The following is an 18575-nucleotide window of genomic DNA, read 5'->3' as shown; positions in this document are numbered from 1 at the left end:
GCAGACCCGCGCCTGAGCGCTGGACACACGCTCCCACCTGGGAGGCAGCAGAGACTTGCGTCTGGAGTGAGGGGCCATCAGTCTGGGGATGTTACGGACGTGATTCTTCTGAGGTTCCGTGAGCAAGTGCCCAGCGCTTGGTCCTGCTCCAAGTTATGCCTCCACCAGTGTTAGAAGGCATTTGACATTTCCTTTTGATTTACGCACTAACCTTTACAACCATCAGCTCTGAGCATGTTCATCAGCTGTGGCTGCCCCTCTCTGAGAGCACGTCTCACCTCGTCCTGCTGAGCGGCTCCAGCAAATGGGGCTCACCACGGAGACCCCAGTGGGACCCCCACCAGCCACCCCACAGAGGAGCTGGTCCTGCAAGACCTGGGGAGCTCCCAGGCACCTTTGCCTTGCATACACGTTTCTTGGCACAAAAAGGACCGGAAAAGATGTTGGTGTGACACACACTCACGAGTGTACACTGGTATGTGCACACACTCTTGTATGCACACCCACCTGAGCACACTCGCAGGTGTATGCTCTGCTCAACCATGTGCACACACAATGTACACTCATTCACACCCACACGTGCACACTCACCAGGGCTCACAGAAGCACAGCTGGGAAACACACACACATGGCCCGTGCACGCCCAGCGTTCAGATACACACAGAGCACCCCAGGTGGGGAACCCTCTCTGCTCCCAGTGGCCAGGGCCCAGGGCAGACAGGACTTCCCATCGCACCTGGTGGACGCAGTGATCCCACTGACGGTGCCCTTGGCCTGGACCAGTATCTGAGGGAGGCGGCGTGCTGAGCCCCTGACCTGCCCCCGCAAATTGCACCAGGCCTCCCTCCCGTGTCCCTCCTCTGGCTGAAATGCCAGGCTCCCTGCGTGTGGATGGAGTCCAGGCTCCAGCGCCCCAGAACCAGTGGCGTGGCCTCCTCAGGCTTCTCGCGGGGAGCAGACCCTCCTGTCCCTGCCACCTGAGTGAGGCTCTGTAATCCAGGATGCCCGTAAGTGGGTGGGGCGGGGGCAGGCGGTGTCACCCTCAGGAGCCTGGCCTCTCGCGCCTCGGGCTTTGCTGTGCCCGCCACGTCTCCCACACCGAGAGGCCCCGGGACTTGCGGTCTGTGGCTCCCCATCTACGTTTGAAGGGATGGAGAAGGGTATGAAGCAATTAATGGCAGGAGTGGTTACGGATCCCCTCACCCTCTGGAGCCCAGTGCTTTTCGTGGGCGTCTGAAGAGACAGCTGGTCTGAACTCTCTCTTCTTGCCCCCAGTTCAGGGACAAACAGTGTGGTCTCTTGGATCGTGGGGCCCTGGGCTTGGCAGGGCGGGGGGCACACATCGGCTGCCCCAGTGGACGGCGGGCTCCTGGGTGAGAAGTGTGGACGGAAAACCACCACCTGATGGGCAACAGGGTGAGGGCCGGGCAGGAGCCCGGGAAGGGAGCGCCCGTCCTCCCACCTCCCCACTCGCATCCCGCACAGAGCCAAGCAAAGTCGGACGGGGAGCTCCAAAGTTCCCACCCCATTTCCGCTTTTTGAAAACGGCACAGCCGCGCAACCTCTCTCAGTTTATTATAAATCTAATACTGTGAGATTCAGCTGAGTGAACTCACGTCTTGTTTGGACTCTGGGCCTGAAGTCACCTAAAGCTGGGGAAACGTAATTGCACAGCCGCACGTGAGGACAGTTAATTTGTCCTCAGCGGCAGCCTGAGGAGCTGTGTCTTCGGTTCTGGGGAACCGGCTTCTCCAGAAAGGCAAGGCCCATTTACATAAGATGCGCTTGGTATTTTAATGGGATGGAAACAGCAGTTTTGCAAATGTTTATGGACTGTTAATTTGTCCTTCCTGGGTTCCTCCTGAAGCCAGGCCTGGGGGCCTCACACCAGGCTGGCCCCGTGGTGGGGGCGAGGGCAGTGCTGGCGCCCCCTGGCGGGGGGCGGAAGGTCGGTCTGCTCGGGGCGGGCAGTGCTGACGCCCCCGACGGGGGAGGGGGGGGTTGGTTTGCTCGGGGCGGGTAGTGCTGGCGCCCCCTGGCGGGGGGCGGAAGGTTGGTCTGCTCGAGGCCACGCCCTCGAAGTCCCAGATTCGGGTCCCTGGCACTTGCTCAGGGCTCGAACGCTAGTGGACGCAGTGAGTGGCTGGAGGGGGCCCGGAGTGTGGTTACCTCTAACCTCCTGGCCAGAGGGCGTTACCTCCTCCTCAGCCAGGCATCCTGGGCACTTGGAGTGGGGAGGGGGGGCCCAGGACCTGCCCCCCTGAACCTCAGTTTCCCCATCTGTGAAATAGAGCTGTGTGTCTGCCTGTCCCTGCTCACCGGGCTGCTGGAGCTGGCAGGACAAGGCCACTCGTGTTTACATATAGGCTTGGCAGTCGAGGGCCCTGGAGAGGGGAGCCACCCCTGTGGGGTGGCCCTGTGGGGATGAGGGGATGCCGCCAGAGGGGGCATCCACCCTCCCCTTGGTTGTCATTACCCTGTCCTCCCCTCACCCCTGCAGCACCCAGCTTGGGTGGAGGCCCCTCTCTCGGCCGGCTGCTCTGAACAGGGACACCCCACGGTCCGTGGGCGGGAGGCCGCACAGCCCGGGAACCTGCTCTGCACAGTGGCAGTTCGCACGCGTCGCCCACACGCGGGTCCCCGACTTCACTAATGGAAACCTGGTGATCCATGACGCGTGTGGCAGACATCTGCTTGGGGTAATGTGCTGGTGATGTACGTATCGGTGGTCAATCAGCGGATTTGCAAGAGAGGCATAAAGTGTTTAATTATGATTGCGTTGGGCAGGTGTGGCTGGTGGAGGCGACATTTGAATAGGTCAGGCCAGCCCTCGCCCCGCTGTGTTGTTGGGGATTAAATGCCATTCACTCTGAGGGCTGGGAGGCTTTCTGAAGTCGCAAGGTGTCACACGCTGGCAAATTGAAAATGTCCCTTTGCTTCTAAAAACGTGATTGATATCCTTTGCAAAACAAATGCTACACCTCACAGTACACAGGTCTCGCGGCCCGGTGCCACCCCGTGGCTGCGGCCGCCGTGGGCCTTTGCCCAGGAACGTGTGCAGGGAGGCCGACCCGAGGCCTCCTTCCTCTCCAAGGCTGGTGCGTCCAGATTGTCTGTTCAGGGCAAAGGGTCTTTCCATCTCCGTGAGGCTTGATCACCGGAACGAAACTCAGGAAGAGAACTCGAAAGATAAAGTGAAACGTTATTTGCTCAGTTGGTAGCAGAAAAATATATCTTCAGATACTCTATATGCCGTATACTTGCGTATAGAACCACCTGTATCCTGTCACCATCTGAATTACACCTGGTATAATTTAAAATGATGCTTTCGGCACAACTGACAAGGGGGTATAAGTAAGAGGAATGAGACAGACATAACACATGCCCATGAGGCACATGCATGCACACATGCATGTGACCACGGCATGGAGGAAGCCGTATGTTAGCAGCCTGACCCCGGAGTCACACGCCTGCGTCCTGGACCTGGGCCTGCTGTGCCGCAGGTCCCCGATTTGTAAATGGGATGAGGGGAACAGGGCTGGGGTGCTGGCCAGTGGACAGCTGGCACTGGGGGCTCAGCACTGTGCCTGGCCAGCCCTGAGAGCCCACAGACACTGGCTGCTTCCCCAGCAAAGAGTTCTGGCCGTGGGTGTTTGCGAAGGCGCAGTGATCTCCACGTTACAGACCCTGGTCCTCTCCCACTGACAGAGGCTGCCTTTGGCGGCCTGGCCAGGCCGAGAGGACGCTGGCGGAGCGAGGGAGCACATCACCGCCAGTGCCCATCTCTGGAGTCAGGGCTCGGCACCTCACACGAGTAACCCCCCTCTTCTCAAAACCACCCAGAAGGAACACGTGGGGTTTCTATTCACAGGGCCGGTGAAGGAAGGAATTCTGTGATTTAATGAAATGCCCAGCCTTCTCTGAATCAGCGTGTATTTTGCGTGATTCGGCCTGTCTAGCTGCTGCCTACCTTCATCTGCCCCCAGCCCCAGTTTCTCCGAGTCCAATAAAGCAAGACTATAGTTCCCAGTCGAGACAGCCGGCCTCCTTGGGTGTGTTTTTGCCGTTTACAAAATTAGCCAATCATCGTCACCTAGTGAATCAGATTAGGTGTAATCCATACTAATGTTCAAATTAAGTCATGGAAAGCAATTAACTCTGCAAAAAAGGACTGGTGAAAAATGATAAGGTTGGTCAAATAGTTTCACTGCGCATAATTGTGTTTTTTAAATGCCCATCTCTACACGGTAATTAAATCATTTCCATTTCAGATGGGTGCACCCACCTCCATTGCTTGTAATTGTGCAGTCCCTAACCTCACAGTGTAGCAGGAATTTACCAGCCGCCTGCCTCGGAATGTCTGCTTTCTCGGGAAACCAGCTGGATGGAACATGCCAGGACAGGGCTTACTCCCTGCTCAGAACAATCAAGAAAAGTGCGCTTTGCGCCCATGCTGTCCCAGATTTGGACCTCCCTCCCTTCGCCCTCCCACCCTTCCTTCCTTCCTTCTTTCGTTTATAAAAAAAGTACACAGAAGTTTTAAAACAATCATCAAATATTCTGCCCACAACACGAGATGCATTTGTCACTTCCAATCACATTACCCATAACAGGGACACAGTCAAAAACCTTGGGCAACATTCACGGGATTGATTAATAGCTGACTCGACCGTCTGCACTGTATTATTATTGCTTTCAGCTCTAAAGGAAGATGCCCACCAGCTTCACTGACTGGACACTTAGCTCATCGGCAGCTTCGTGCGCATCCGTCTATGAAGCAAACGCTCCAGCGTTACCTTGACTCTAAGTGAATGTGACCCTGAACCCACGTTCTTCGTCCTCAAGCAGGATCACCCGGTGAGTCTAGAGCAAACCCTTAAGTCAACAAATGGGAACCCGATGGGTTTCATCTGAAGGGATAAAGCCACAATATGGAAATGAGTGCCTTTCATCAGATCGCCTTCTTTCCCTCCAACCTAGGCTGGTTTCAGCGTTGAGCCTGAGTCCGTGGAAGTTTGTGGGATGTGGCAGAACCTCACTTCTCCACTTGAGGTGGGCCAAAACCACTCAGAAGACCCCAGACTGATTGGCTGCCAGCCCCGGAGGCGGAGGAGCCTCAGCCCCTCTCACATCGTCCAAAGGTGAAGATTCATTTGCTGGGCCTCCAGCCGGGGGTATCTGCCCTCCTGCGCGTAGGGCGACCTGAGCCCGGGAAAGGGGTCGGAGGTGGAGAGGATGTAGTCGATGCTGAACTTGATGTCCCTGTGTGCCTCCCTCCCCAGGGCGGCGGGGCTGGCTGGGATTGGGGCCTCGCGGCGGGGGACGGGGTTCCCCCTCGCAGTGGCCGGCTCAGGGGGACCCCGGGGCGCTTCCGCTTCTGCCGCGCGCGTCCCCCTCGCCTCCTCGAGTTTGGGGCCGCGCCGCCGCCGCCTCCGCCTGTAGTTGCCGTTCTCGAAAAGGTCCAGTAGCGACTCGCAGCCGCCGGCGAAGGTCCAGTAGTTGCCTTTGCCTTTCTCGTGGCCGTGGGTCCGCGGCACCTGTGCGAGCGAGGGGCTCAGCGCCCGGCTGGCTCCCAGGTGCGACCCGCCCGCCGCGAGCGCTCACTTAGGGCCGCTTAGGGTGAGCCCTGGGCAGCCCTGGAACGACGCGCCCGGACCTGGGGCTTGGGGGTGTCGCCCGGTGAGCCGGTACACCCCCGCTCCCCCCGCCAATCAGGGATGACTTGGTCCAGGTGTCGCAAGACCTGGGACCCTCAGGGGCCGCTCGGGGGCGGGGGAGGGAAGGGGCTCACCTTGACGAAGCAGCTGTTGAGGGACAGGTTGTGGCGGATGGAGTTCTGCCAGGCGCGCTGGTTGGCGCGGTAATAGGGGAACTTGTGCATGATGAAGTCGTAGATGCCCGACAGGGTCACCTTGCCTGTCGGGCTCTGCTGAATGGCCATGGCGATCAGCGCGATGTAGCTGCAAACAGGGGCGCTCAGGCCAGGCGGGCGCCGGAGGCGGGACCCCGGAGCGAGTCTGGAGCCTCCCCCGCCTGCCCTTCCCGGCCGGACCCGCTCTGCTCTGCCTTCCCCCAGCGCGCTGAGAACTCCCAGCGCCGTTCTGCGCAGACCCCAGAAGCTCTGCCTCACACCTGGGGGTTCCCCGGGGAGGGTGGAGAACCTTCTCGGCTACCTCCAGACGTGCGGACGAGAAGAGACCCCTCCCTCATCCCAGGCGCGTCTTGGCCCCCTCGCGGAGGAAGGCCGATGTCCCCTGCGGCCCCGCCCCGGCTCCGCGGTCACCTGTACGCCGGCCTCGTGAGCCGCTTCTCCTCGTCCGAGCTGCCCGCGGGGTAGTCGTCGGCGTCGTAATTGAAGCAATTGTAGGGATACTGCGAGCTGTCAAACATCGTGGTGCGCCGGACGCCTGCGGGGCCGCCGCTGCTGCCGCCTCCTCCGCGCCGCCCGCCGGCGCTCCAGGTCTGCGCGGAGGTTCTCGCTGGCGCGGCGCAGCAGCGTCTGAACTGCCGGCTGCTCTCCTCCTGAGCTGGGAACCCGGGTTTCTGGGGTCCCCCCGCCCGCCCCCACCCCGTCCTCTCGCATCCAATCCCGGAGCGGGGGAGGCCCCAGTCACCGGTAGAGCGTCCGAGGGGAGCGGAGCGGGCTCGCGGTGGGCCTCTGACCGGCGGCAGGAGGAGGGAGCCGCGCGCTGGGTGGACCGACGGGCGGGGCACCCACCGTCACCACTCTGGCCTGATGCACCTCGCGCTTCCCGCGCCGGCCCCAGACTTCAGGGCAGAGCTCGCTGGGTCCCCCAAGCCTGGGCGCACCCCGAGACATGTAGGTTCTTCCCTGGCTCCTGGATCCCCATAGTGGGCTCCTGCGCTGCCAGGAGCCAGGCCACAGAGAGGGCGGGGGCTATCGCCCCTCCCCACCAGGCTCTGCACCTCCGGCCTGCAGCCCCAGAGCAGCAGTGGTCCAGGGTGTGTCCTGCCTGGACACTGGATCAGAGCCAGGCCAGAGACACAGGGTCCAACACATCCTCCAGCGCCCTGTGCCCCTGACGCACTGTCTCTCACTGTCGCCTCCTCCAGGGGCCCGGTGCAGGGCTCTGAGCCCAGTGACCACCTGCCCTGTACCCGGCACCTGCGGCCTGGGGTGAAGAGCTTGCTCTTCTCATCAGCCAAGCCGCTGCGTCACCGGCCCCTTCTGGGGGGAGTGGGCCGGTGGTGGGCGCACGTGGGAGAGAAGACGGGGAGGACGCTTTAGGAAGAAGTGAGGTGGGATCTTAAGGGGGCCCCTTTGTTTCAAGTTGGATGTCCACCCAAAGGCATTTCCGTGAATAATCTGCAAAATTCCAGCCATGAGACTCCAGACTGTGAGTCTGCCCAAGGCCAGGACACCTGGATCGTCTTCCAGAAGATTTCGCCTTCAAAGCTGCACCTGTAGCTCTGAAATGACCTGTGCTCAGTCCAGCCCATTGGCCCAGGAGGGCCTGCTGCTGCCCACCTTGCTGAAGAAGAGTGGTCGCCTGCTGGGGTGGGGCGTGTCCAGGACCTGGGGCCACCGGGGCAGCTACACCAGCGCCCTTCCTGCTCTGGCTCCTGTCCGGGTGGGATCTGAGGTGCACTCGGGCTCAGATGCATTCATTGGCTCCAGCTTCCTCTCTGCCAGGTGTCAAAATTTTAAATGCTGGAACGCGGGAACGTAAACCGGTACAGCCTTTGGGAAAACATTTTGGTTGTTTCTTTAAAAACTAAACTTGCAGCTACGATGTGACCCAGCAGTTGCACTCTTGGGCGTTTATCCCAAGTGAAGACTCAACTTCACACAAGCACTTGTGACACGTGTTCATAGTGGCTTTATTCCTCTTTTCCCCAAACTGGAATCAGCCCAGATGTCCTTCAACAGGGAAGCATTGGACAAGCTGCGGTCCAGCCACATCACGGACACCACCAGCAGCACAAAGGGACCAGCGGCTGATACAGCTGAGACCTGGGTGAAGCTCTGACAGAGGCAGGTCTGCACAGTGAAAGTAGCAGGACTCCTACCCTCACAGCAGTAAAACCAGAGCTCTGCACAATCATGACTCTCCTTGAACCTGTCAGAGAACTAAGGCTTCAGGGCAACCGGCTCAAGCCCCGGGGAATAGGCCCGGCAGAGGAGAGCGGGTCTGAACGCCCACTTACCTGCAGCAGGTGGGGGGACAGGATGGTGAGTTGCTGAAGCCATGCGAGTGCTGGCGGGAGAGCCCAGAGCCCTGGACAGGACAGGTGGAAGCACGTTCTGCTCTCTCGTGGACCGGCTCTCTCGCGGATCTCACTGGATGCACGGGAGGAAGAGAGAGAGCAGGGGACCGTCTGGAAAGGTCTCCTGCGGGCCAGGCCTGGGGGTGTGGAATCGCACAGCTCCCTCCCGGAACAAAACAGAGTCTGCCCAGGGAAGGTGGCGGCCAGCTGTCGCCCTGTCCCAGAGGTGCTGCAGGTCCTGAGACAGGGAGGGGCCTCTGAAGCATTGAAGAGCGGATGGTAGAGGAAACAGCTGCATTTGTTCACTGGTTTAATTGAATAAAAAATGAAGTCTGGTTGGTTAGAAAAACTTCCGAACGTGTTTTGGTTTCTCAGGCTTCTGAAGCCTGCTTGACTTACTTCTGAAAATAACATTAATTTGGGGCCCGGCAGTGAGAAGGAAGGTTTCTCTGGTCTTTAAGCCAAAAATTCCCTCCCAATACCACTAATACTGGCGGCACCAGCCGCAGTCATAGGCCAGCAGTGTTCTAAGGTTCTTTTCGCTTTTTATGCTCACTCACTTCTCAGGACCATCCTGTGAGTCAGGCCTTTTGTTTAGTCCCCTTTACCCGGACGGAGAGGGCAAACAGCTCACCCGAAATCACAGCACTCGTGTGGGGTAGAGCAGGATTTGAACCCAGGCCCTTCAGGAAAGGATGTGACGGCAATTCCAGGGCTCGGGAGGTGGCCTGCGGGAGCTTGCACGCCTGTCCACTGGGAGGCCTATACGCAAACGTGGGAGACCAGCCAGAGGGGGCTGCAGCCTCTTTGGGGACAGTCCTGGACCCCAGCAGCCCTCACCCAGCATGTCTGATGCAGAAACATCACAAACGGTACAAGAGGAGGGTGTGGGGGAAGACGGGACTCACGTGATCGCTATAGTGTCTTATAAGTTACTCATACGCTTTTTTTTGGTTACATCTTTATTGGTGTATAATTGCTTTACAATGGTGTGTTAGTTTCTGCTTTATAGCAAAGTGAATCAGTTATACATATACATATGTTCCCATGTCTCTTGCCTCTTGCGTCTCCCTCCCTCCCAACTCACACGCTTTTGTGTTTTGTAGTTAAAAGCTGTGTTTGTTACAGAAAGTTTATAAAGTAGAGAAAGGTGAAAACATAAAAATCCTCACACGTGGCAGCTCTCCCCCTTCATAATAGGTCCAGAGAGAGGGGCAGGAGCCCAGGGTGTCCTGTAGACCAGGTTTGGCCGTGACCGGCTACCACTCACGTATCCTATTGGCCTCAAAGAGAATTTGGGCACCAGGCGGCGGGGGCTCACCCGACATGAATAGCAGGAGGTGTGGACCCTTGGGGGCCTGCCTGGGGGCTGCTACCACACACGGGGAATTGGGAACCCTCGACCCCAACGGCGGGACTGCGTGGGGTCTGCAGAGGTTCAGAAAGGCTGGAACGATGGACCGGGCCAGCCTGGATGCAGGGCCGGGAGGGCTGTGCCTCTGTGGAAGCTGACCGTTTCCGTGTCAGGGGAGCAGGCCAGGGCGGAGGGGGCCGAACCAGGCAGAGCTGCCGGCCCGTACGTGCTGGAGCTGTGCTCCTTTTTGTCCTCACGTGGCTCCCGGTCTAGTGAGAAGTGGACACTGGCCAGATGACCTCAGAAACACATGATCTGACATGGGGGGGGGGCGTCCATGGGAGAATGCACTTCAGTCACCCAGGCTAAAGGCTAGGAAACCTTCCAGGATGAGATGTTTCTGCAGCACTTGGAATAAGAATGAATGAAATAAGGGTGGAGCGGAGGCAGACAGCTCCAGGGTGGAAGGCTGCGCCAAGACCCAGGGACACCATGGAGATGGTGCTTCTAGAAGCTTCCGGAAGGCCAGAGCACTTCAACCCTCCACATGAATTCCATATTCTTCTTCTCCTCTGGTGTCGGAAGTATGTATCAGTGTACAGAACTTGTATTCAGCACTCACTGAAGAACGACCCACTGACTCTATAGGTATTTTGGGGCCCAGGCACTGTGCTAGGTCCTGGAAAACAGGGGACCAAGGTCGACAGCCCCCTCACCTGGGCTCCGAGCCTGGCCTGGGGGGCTGGTGGGGCCACCCTGAGCCCCTGGACCCTGAAAGGACAGGCTGGCCTGGTTGGGGCCCGGGTAGCCACTGGCAGGCCTTGCTGCTGCTCTCGCTGGCTGAGGGACCCATCTGCCAGGCAGCTGAGGGTCTTCGTACCCCCTCTGCTTCTGAGGTGTTGGACTCCGATCCTCAGGACCTAGGGGGCTTCTGAGGCCAGACTCTGGTCATCTCTGCCCTGGGGAGGCTGGTCTTGCTTTTCTCAGGTTCTCCTCTAGATGGTGCAAGGGGACCAGACATGGGCTGTGTCCCCAGCGCAGGCCTCCCAGGGGCCCCCAGGACGGCAGTGACCAGAGGAATACATGCAGCTGAGTGTAGCTGGGGTGCTGCGACCTACAGCAGGGACGGGACCGAGCACAGGCCTTGGGCAGGGCTGGCTGCCTGGAGCCGCCACAGCAGCCCAGCGGGGCTGCCCTGGGCCTGGTGTGCACCCCACAGACGCTGCACTGCAGCCGGCCCCGAGGCCCCCCCAGCCGGTGTCCTCTCCCCGCTTATCCCATCAAAGCCGAGAGGCCAGGAGCTGCCCCTCCCCTTGGGGACGGGATGGACACTGTTCCCAGGCCCCGGCCAGCCCACACCCCGGTTCCCGAAAGCCAGCTCCGAGAAGAGTAAGAAAGACCCCTCTGTGTGGGTGGGGACCCCTCCCACAGGGGCTTTGGAGCTCTGCTCTCCTGATGAAGGTGAGGTTCCTTCAAGCCCCCTCCGGTCCCCCAGGCCAAGGCTCCTGAGGCGTCTCTGCTCACCTGCTTTTGTCATGGTCCCTCTGGGTGGGGAGGACATTGACTTGAGGGAGAGTTTCCTGTGAGGGCTGAGCAGGACCTCGGAGGGTGGCCTGGGGCCGCTGCGCTGGCCTCCTAGGGAGCCTGCGCCTCTGGGCATGGCGTCTGGGGGACTGGCCCCAGGAATGTGCACATGTGATTTGCTCCCAGGTGGGGAGGCGGCGGGGAGGGCCAGGGCCCTCTGCCAGCCCCCTCCTCGGGCCTCCCTGCCCTCCATCCGTCTCAGGCTTGTGGGTGGGGCCCGGAGTGAGGGTGAGCCCACCACCTGAATCCCCAGAGCCCCACTGACACACTCCGTCCCTCGGGCCCACAGGGCAGGGGTCGTGCACGCGCCCCCATCTATATAGTGATTTATTTGTTCATTTACTTGTTTGAATTCAGGAAGTGGTCTCTGCCCTCAGAGGGGTTGCCTCCTGCCTCTTGATTCTCCACAACCAGGCCCCAGGCCGACTGAAGGAGGATTTTTGTTTTGATTCCCCCCAGTTTGTCTTTTTAATCATGTTTGAATTCTTAACCCTTTCTCCTCGGCCCTGTGGCAGGTGCTGTCCTACTGTGGACCAAGCAGGCTGCCTAACTCTCGTGGGGAAGTAGCCTTTCACCTGGAGGAATTTAACCGAAAACCTTTTCTTTCGTCCTGTTCCAGGCTTCCTCCACCACCCTCGCCCCCTCAGCCCCTCCCTCTGCAGATCTGGGTCCCGAACACCACACGCTCCTGCGTTCATTCAGGAAAGTCCCTTTACCTGTCTGGGCCTCGGTTTAGATGGTGAAAACGGGCACAATGGAATTCGGATTTTACGGCACAGCTGTCGTGAGTAGCACACGGGACAAGGCAGGAGGGCCCTGGGCTGGTGGCGTGCGGTCTCGCGGGGCTCACAGCTCAGGCCCTGCCCCCATCTCTCCTCCCACCCAGCCCCTTTACCTGCTGTTTGAATTTGTATCAAAGTAATAGATAAACACAGTTTGAAAAGTCAAACAACAGGTCAGATCATGGACAAGAGCAGACCGCTGCCCACCTCACCCCTGCTCCCGAAGCAAAGACCCAGAGAAATCCCTTCTGTGAGTCTCCCTGGCTGTGCCGTCTCGTGTCTCGTTTGCGCACCACCTCCGTGTTTCTAACTGACAGCTTTTTAAGTCCTACAGAATCCCTGCCAACCCCCTACCTGAGAGAGGACCAGCCCCTCCCAATTCAGCTGCGCCGCGTCTTCCCCTGGGGAAACATGCTGACTGCTGACGGCCATGTCTGTGAACCTCATCCCGGCCGAGCCAGACTGTGCTGGACTGCGCTTCCTTCCTTGTGTGACTGTCTCCCGGAGGTAGCCTGTCTCACAGCTGCCGCTCTAGGCCTGTCCTCACCCTGACGAGGCCACGGCCTTCCCCACAGAAGGACCGGCTCCTCTTGGCTTCCGTTTTCCTGGGGACTCTGTACTCCGCGCCGTTTGGCAACTTTCATCATCACGCCAGGGGTCCCACCCCGCCTCCCGTTTTCCCTTTTCTGGACTCATTCCTGGTCCCACACCCCGCGGCAGCGTCCTTGGGGCCTCGAGGTGTGCGTGCACAGTCTGTTTGCTTCATGTCTGTCTGTCTCTCCCAGGCTCACCTCCCGGCTTCCCACTGGTGTCTCAGCCGCTGCCCCAGCTCTGGAGCCTCTGAGAGCACTGCTTGCTGTGTGCTAGGGGGACGAGACCCTGTGCTACCCGAGAGGTGTCAGTCAGGCTCCTCCGAAGCCCCTCCCAGCGAGGCCTCGACTCCCGTGTCTGGCTTTGCATCACCCAATTTTAGCAAGAATCCTGTTAGCTCAGTTGGACGAGAGACCCCTGGCCCGCCATCACCGAGAACCCTGGTTTAGCCAGAACCCCGATGCAGTGATTTCCCATCCCCCACCTCACCTGCTCCTTGGCTGTCAATCCCTACCTTCCAGGCTGCACTGGGAATTCGGCCAGTTCTGTACTGAGGCCTTTTTTTGTCCCCATTGCAATGGTGCTGAACGAACCTGTCTCCATGGCTTTAACTGCTGTCCAGCTCTGGGCCTCTTGGGCAGCTCTGCAGAGCTCGGAACCTCCTTTGTGACACTGCTTGGCCTTTGAGGGGAAGCCGATGTCACCTAACGTGTGCCTCTTTGGCGTAACGATTATTTTGAGAAAAAATAGAGCAGAAATTGCCCTTTTGGGAGGGACGTTCGCACTGTTAAGGAAATCTCCCCCTGTACGTGTCTCTCTCTCTGTACCTGAACGGGGGTGGCTCTGGACCAGGAGAGACTCTTACTGGGGAGAAGCCCAGATTGAAATCCACGTAACCACCACACCCCGCTTTCTGCTCTTCTTCGTCACCCCCATAACTGGCTTCCCCCACATCCTTCTTCTTTTGTCTTTAGCTCAGGGAATTCTGAGGGACTGAGAAGCTCTGTGTCAGCAACGCGGGGCAAAGACCACATGTGTGTTTCTGATCGTGCCCTGGGTGCCGCACCAGGACGCCACAGACGGCGCAGCTGAAACACAGACTCTTCTCTCTGTTCTGGGGTTGTATCTGGTGAGGCCTCTCTCCCGGCTTGCAGACGGCCACGTCCTCCCTGCATCCGCACGTGGTCTCCCCTCCTGTGCGCACAGGGAGATCTGTGGGGTGACAGCTGAGGGAACCCCCAGCAAAAGGCACAGGGGCTGTGATTTCTCTGCTTCATGAACCGGGGTTCACGCGAGTCCTCATGTGAGTCCTCCAGGGTTGGGCCCCGCCCACAAGCCCCAGCCTCCGGGCCAGGAGACCAGTGTCCCCTCCCTCCAGCAGGGCGTTGGGGGGCTGGCTCAGCCCCTCCCTCGCCGTCCCCGTGGCCAGTCCAGCCACCACTGTCCTGGCTCCTGCTGGGTAAACACGGTGCCCACGTGATGCCAGGCCTGTAGAGACTCTGGGGCGCACCTTCAGGGATCTCCACTCAGCTCCCCGGGAGCAGCTGCAGCAACAGCGGGACAGGCCACACCAAGGCCCACCTCAGACCTTGCATCAAGCCCCTCCTTCCAGCCCGGACGCCGGGCCACGCCTGGTTCTGGGACTCACTCTTTTGGAGGGCGGGTGGGCAAGCAGCTAAGCACCACGGAGTGGGGGACCCAGACCCCAGCGAGGCCCCAGCACACACTTGCTGAACCTTTATTGCACCTTTACCACATTGCAAACTCTTCCACGAAGATGCCGTGAAAGTAACCAGCTGCCCGGCCACATGACTGTGTCACACACGTGCACAGGCTTCCGAAGCAAGTCAGAAGGTGCCCCGAGGCAGCCTGGGCAGCCAGGTAACGATTGGTCCTTCACGTCGCCCGAAAGCTACACGGTGTTCATCTGTCGACGGGAGTCCGTGACAGCCTCAGGAGCCTCCTGCAGCCCCAGACACCTCAGCCCCAGGCAGGGAGGAGAGTTTTTACTGTACGTTCGGTCCAGAGGGGGAGCCCTTCGCAGGGGCACTTGGCCCTGCCGGGTGGCCCTCCGTGTGACTTGCTGGGTGGTCGGGGTCTGCATAGATGTCTCTATTTATGTACATTTACACCAGGTATAAATACAAAATAGTAAGTAAAGGCTTCCTTTCCATACAAAAGGGTGGTGGGCCGCCGCCAGGCCGCCTCTGTCCACGGGGGCGGAGTGCGCTCCCGCCGGCCCGCCCTGGTCTGGAAAGTGAGGACACGCGTCCCCGGGCAGCCCGTCCGCTCCTGCGTTGGCCCGTGTGCCCCGGCAGCTGGCCTGGCCACGGCTCACGGTCACTACCTCCCAGCAGAGGCTCTGTGCTCGGGGCTGAGGTCGTCCTCCACGACACCGGGCAGCCCGTTCTTCTCCACGCAGTCCCTGACCGCCTGCAGCACGACGCGCAGCCGCCGGTCCAGAGCCTCCAGGTGCGGCCGGTACAGGACGGGGGCCACGCGGTCCCTACGCAGGGACTCGGCCATCAGCAGACTCAGCTTGTACTCCTCCTTAGCCAGGAGCTGCAGCCGCAGGTACGTGGACCTCCTGATCCTGCGGGGAGAATGACGTCAGGCCGGCACCGGGAGGAAGAGCCTGGCCGTCGCTGCAGCCGCCCCGAGCGCGGTGCCGGCCCAGACCCTGGCCCACTCCAGCCCCGGCCTCTCAGAAGCACGTGGTGAGGGTCCTGCCTCCAGGAGGGGCCCGGGTGGGCCCAGCGGTGTCCAACGGGCCCCGTTACTCCCGGCAGACAGTAGCGGGGAGGGAGGCAGCCCCGGCTTGGCCTGCTCGTTGTCTGGGCCAGGCGACACAGAGCTGCCCCGGGGCCGAGCAGGTGTTTAGCCCCACAGCCTGTTTCCCCATCTGCTAAAGGAGGGGCCGGGCTGGGAGCCCCGAGAAAGGTGGCAGAGTGGGAGCCCGGGGCTTCGGTGTCTTCCGCTGCAAGGTGGGCTATTACGGTGACACGGAGCTGGGTCCCGGGAGGAGCTCTGGGAACTGCCGGGGTGGGGACAGGAAGGCTCGGCCTGATCTGCGGCCGCGGCTGTGGCAGCATCCGGCCTCCTGTGCAGTGACAGGGCCAGCCCAGGGGTGGGGCCCTCGGGGAGGGGCAGAGCCGCACCTGCAGCACTGCTGTAAAGGCACCAGGATGGAAAGCTCGTCGTGGGAGTATTTTCCAAACCTGCGGGAAGAAGAACAGAGCTGTGGAGAGGCCACTCGCAGGGGGACACCGTGCGCAGAGCCCAGGCACTGGGACGGGAGCATCAGAGCAGGCGGTGCCCGCGTGGGCCCTGCCTGGTGTTGCGGGGGCCTGGCCCCTGCTGTCCAGCCCCGGGTGCAGGGCCTGGGACGAGGCAGGTGCCTGAAAGCGGCCTGACCTTCTGGCCACTGGACTGAGCAGAGGTTCGAAGGGGTGAGTCCGGGCAGAATGAGCGGAGAAGGCTCGAGGGCGGGTCAGCCAGGAGTCTAGCTGCAGGGGCGTCTTCTACAGCTGGGAACGCGTGACCCACAGACGTAACTGCCCAGGTGCCCAGAGCTGATTCCCTGAGGCGTCTGAGAACTTGCAGCTCTGACCGCTGGAGTGGTCTGTCCCCTGCACACACACCCACTGCAGGCCTCAGTCTCCCCAGCTCACAGGCTCACAGGAGTCCTGGCCAGAACCCTGTGTCACATAGGGGGGCCTTTGGGGGCTGGGCCGTCCCTCCCCACAGAGCGCCTGCTCCCCCAGGTCTGGGTGGGGACACGGCCAGCCCTTCGCTGCGTCTGGAAGGACTCACCCTCTCCCATTGTCCAAGTGGATGATAAACGTTTTGTTCCCAAACTTCTCGAAGGTCTCGTAGTGATGGCGGTCCATGTTTCCTGTAGGGACAAGCCTGCTGGGAGCCTGTGTGCAGCTCAGAGGCGTCCCCTCCCTCCCCCGTCTGGCCTCCAAGCTGGCGGAACCGAGTACAAGCAGGACCACGGTGGCTGGATCTGTGTCAGGCGTTCCCAGGGCAGGCCGGTGGCCCCGGACATACCCATGAGGAAGTCGAAGATGGTCATGTCCATGACGTCCAGGATGCGGTGGCTGCTGTCGTAGGGGGGCGTCTGCTTCACCTCCTCGCAGTAGTCAGGGTCTACTTCCCACCTGCAGGGGAGCCGGCATGAGAAGGGCGGGCTCCCCTGTAGACAGGAGGACCCAACCAACCTCTGGGGCTGCCCAGCTCAGTACACCGGGTTCACGGGGCAGCAACAGGCACCGGGTGAGGAAAGGTGTCACCGCAGAACAGAGTGTGGGCAGATGATACCGACCAGCGGCGGGCTAAGGCTGCATTAACAGGAGCATGGGGCTGGGAGGTGATGGAGCTATAGCACGCGGATGCCACGTATTGGGGGGGCCTGGACAGCACACTTGCAAGGACGTCTCCGTGGCTGTAGGGACTGTGTCTCTCTTGCAAGAAGAGCAGAGGTCTGAAGCCTCGTCTTAACACGGACAGATCCCAGAGGCCAGTGAGCACCCAGTTCCCAAGTGAGGGGCCCTTTCTGATCATCTGCTCCCACACACTTGGCCCTGCCATTCCTCACACCGAGCTTGTTCCCTGCTGCAGGTCGGGCAGAAGCCAGCCCTCCGGAGACCCCGGGGAGTCAGGATCCTGGAGTCCCCGCCCAACGTGCGCCCAACTCACTCTGCCTTCTTGCGCTTGTGGTATGAGCGTCGCCAGGGGTTCCGCCAGGTCTTCCTCTTGGCCAGGGCCAGGTCAGGCAGAAAGGCGGCCAGCGAGCCCTCGATCTGGTCTGGCCGCCCGCACAGGGCGTGCTCCGTGGAGCAGTAGTAAGAGCACTCCCCGTAGAAGCAGATGTTGTTGGCTGTGGGTGGGGGACACGCAGGCAGTGGGGCCACTCGGGCAGCGTCCCCATGCCGGCCCCTCCCGGACATCCACCCCACCCTGGGCCAGCGTGTCTGCGCCACATCCGACTCGTCCCTCCCCTGGGCAGGGCTCACCCACACTCTCACGCCTGACCTCAGCCGCCTGCTCCAACCCCGCATCACAGACCCTGGGGCTCGGACCTGAACCCGAGCTCTTCCTCGTTACCCTCGAAACTAAGTCTGGAGTCTGTGGGGATTCTGTCCAGTGGCTTGAAAAAGGCCCTCATACCAAGAAAAAAAAGTGAGACTCAGCCGGCGGGGAGAGGCCTGCAAACCGTAAGCTAGTAAGCATCCAGTATTTGCACACAGTAGAGTTCTTACGTCTCAGTAATGAGAAGATGAACAGCCCCATCAATAAATGGGCAAAGGAGTTCGAAGGGTATTTCTCCAAAGAAAATATAGAAATGGCCAACAAGGACACGGAAAGATGCTCGACAGCGTTAGTCACCAGGGAAATGCAAACCAAGTCCACAGTTTCTCAACCAGGAGGATAGTTTTGATCAAAAGAACAGATAATAACTAGTGCGTTGAGGGTGTGGAGAAGTCGGGTCCCTAACACAGTGCTGGTGGGAATGTCAAATGGTGCAGCTGCTGCGAAAAACAGTCAGAAAGTTGGACCCAGAACTACCGCATGACCCGGCCATCCCACTCCCAGGCACACGCCCGAGAGGAATGAAGACACATCCACACACACACTTGCACACAGACGTTCACAGCAGGCCACTCCGGCAGTCAGAGCGGAACCAACCCACGTGCTCGTCAAGGGATGGGCGGATAAACACAGTGCGGTTCATCCATGAAGTGGAACAGTATTAAACCACAGAAGGAATGAAGTGTAACACCTGCTACCACGTGGATGAACCGTGAGCATTACGCCCAGTGGATGAAGCCAGACACCGCTCACGTGAAACGCCAGGAACAGGCAAACCCACGGGGAGACAATGGCAGCTGTCGGGCAGAGCGGGGGTGACTTTGAATAGGGACGGGGTTTCTGCGGGGTGAGCAAATGTCCTGGAATCAGATAGTAGTAACTTGCACAGCACTGAGAATGTACTAAAAACCACTGAGCGGCACACTTCAAATGTTGGCTTG

At 60.0% G+C, this 18575-nt stretch overlaps 2 protein-coding genes across 2 annotated transcripts in view; both read right to left on the bottom strand.

The window, feature by feature from the left end:
* Positions 1-5126: 5126 nt before the first annotated feature.
* On the bottom strand, positions 5127-6390 carry FOXL3 (forkhead box L3). The gene is made up of 3 exons (XM_067705086.1): positions 6284-6390; positions 5792-5960; positions 5127-5537 (listed from the first exon to the last, which is right to left on the bottom strand). The coding sequence occupies exons 1-3, from the start codon at positions 6388-6390 to the stop codon at positions 5127-5129; spliced, it is 687 nt and encodes a 228-aa protein (XP_067561187.1).
* Positions 6391-14264: 7874 nt separating this feature from the next.
* FAM20C (FAM20C golgi associated secretory pathway kinase) overlaps positions 14265-18575 on the bottom strand; it is a 36839-nt gene continuing 32528 nt past the window's right edge. The window contains exons 6-10 of the mRNA XM_067705242.1: positions 17242-17422; positions 16594-16703; positions 16354-16435; positions 15699-15758; positions 14265-15133 (exon numbers count right to left, since the gene is read on the bottom strand). Of these exons, the coding sequence (XP_067561343.1) occupies positions 14884-15133; positions 15699-15758; positions 16354-16435; positions 16594-16703; positions 17242-17422 (683 nt within the window). The 3' untranslated portion in view covers positions 14265-14883. The remainder of the gene's footprint in view (positions 15134-15698; positions 15759-16353; positions 16436-16593; positions 16704-17241; positions 17423-18575) is intronic.

This window comes from Pseudorca crassidens, chromosome 15, assembly GCF_039906515.1.
Source record: "Pseudorca crassidens isolate mPseCra1 chromosome 15, mPseCra1.hap1, whole genome shotgun sequence".
Lineage (NCBI taxonomy): Eukaryota > Metazoa > Chordata > Mammalia > Artiodactyla > Delphinidae > Pseudorca > Pseudorca crassidens.
This window is presented reverse-complemented; position numbering and strand designations above follow the sequence as displayed.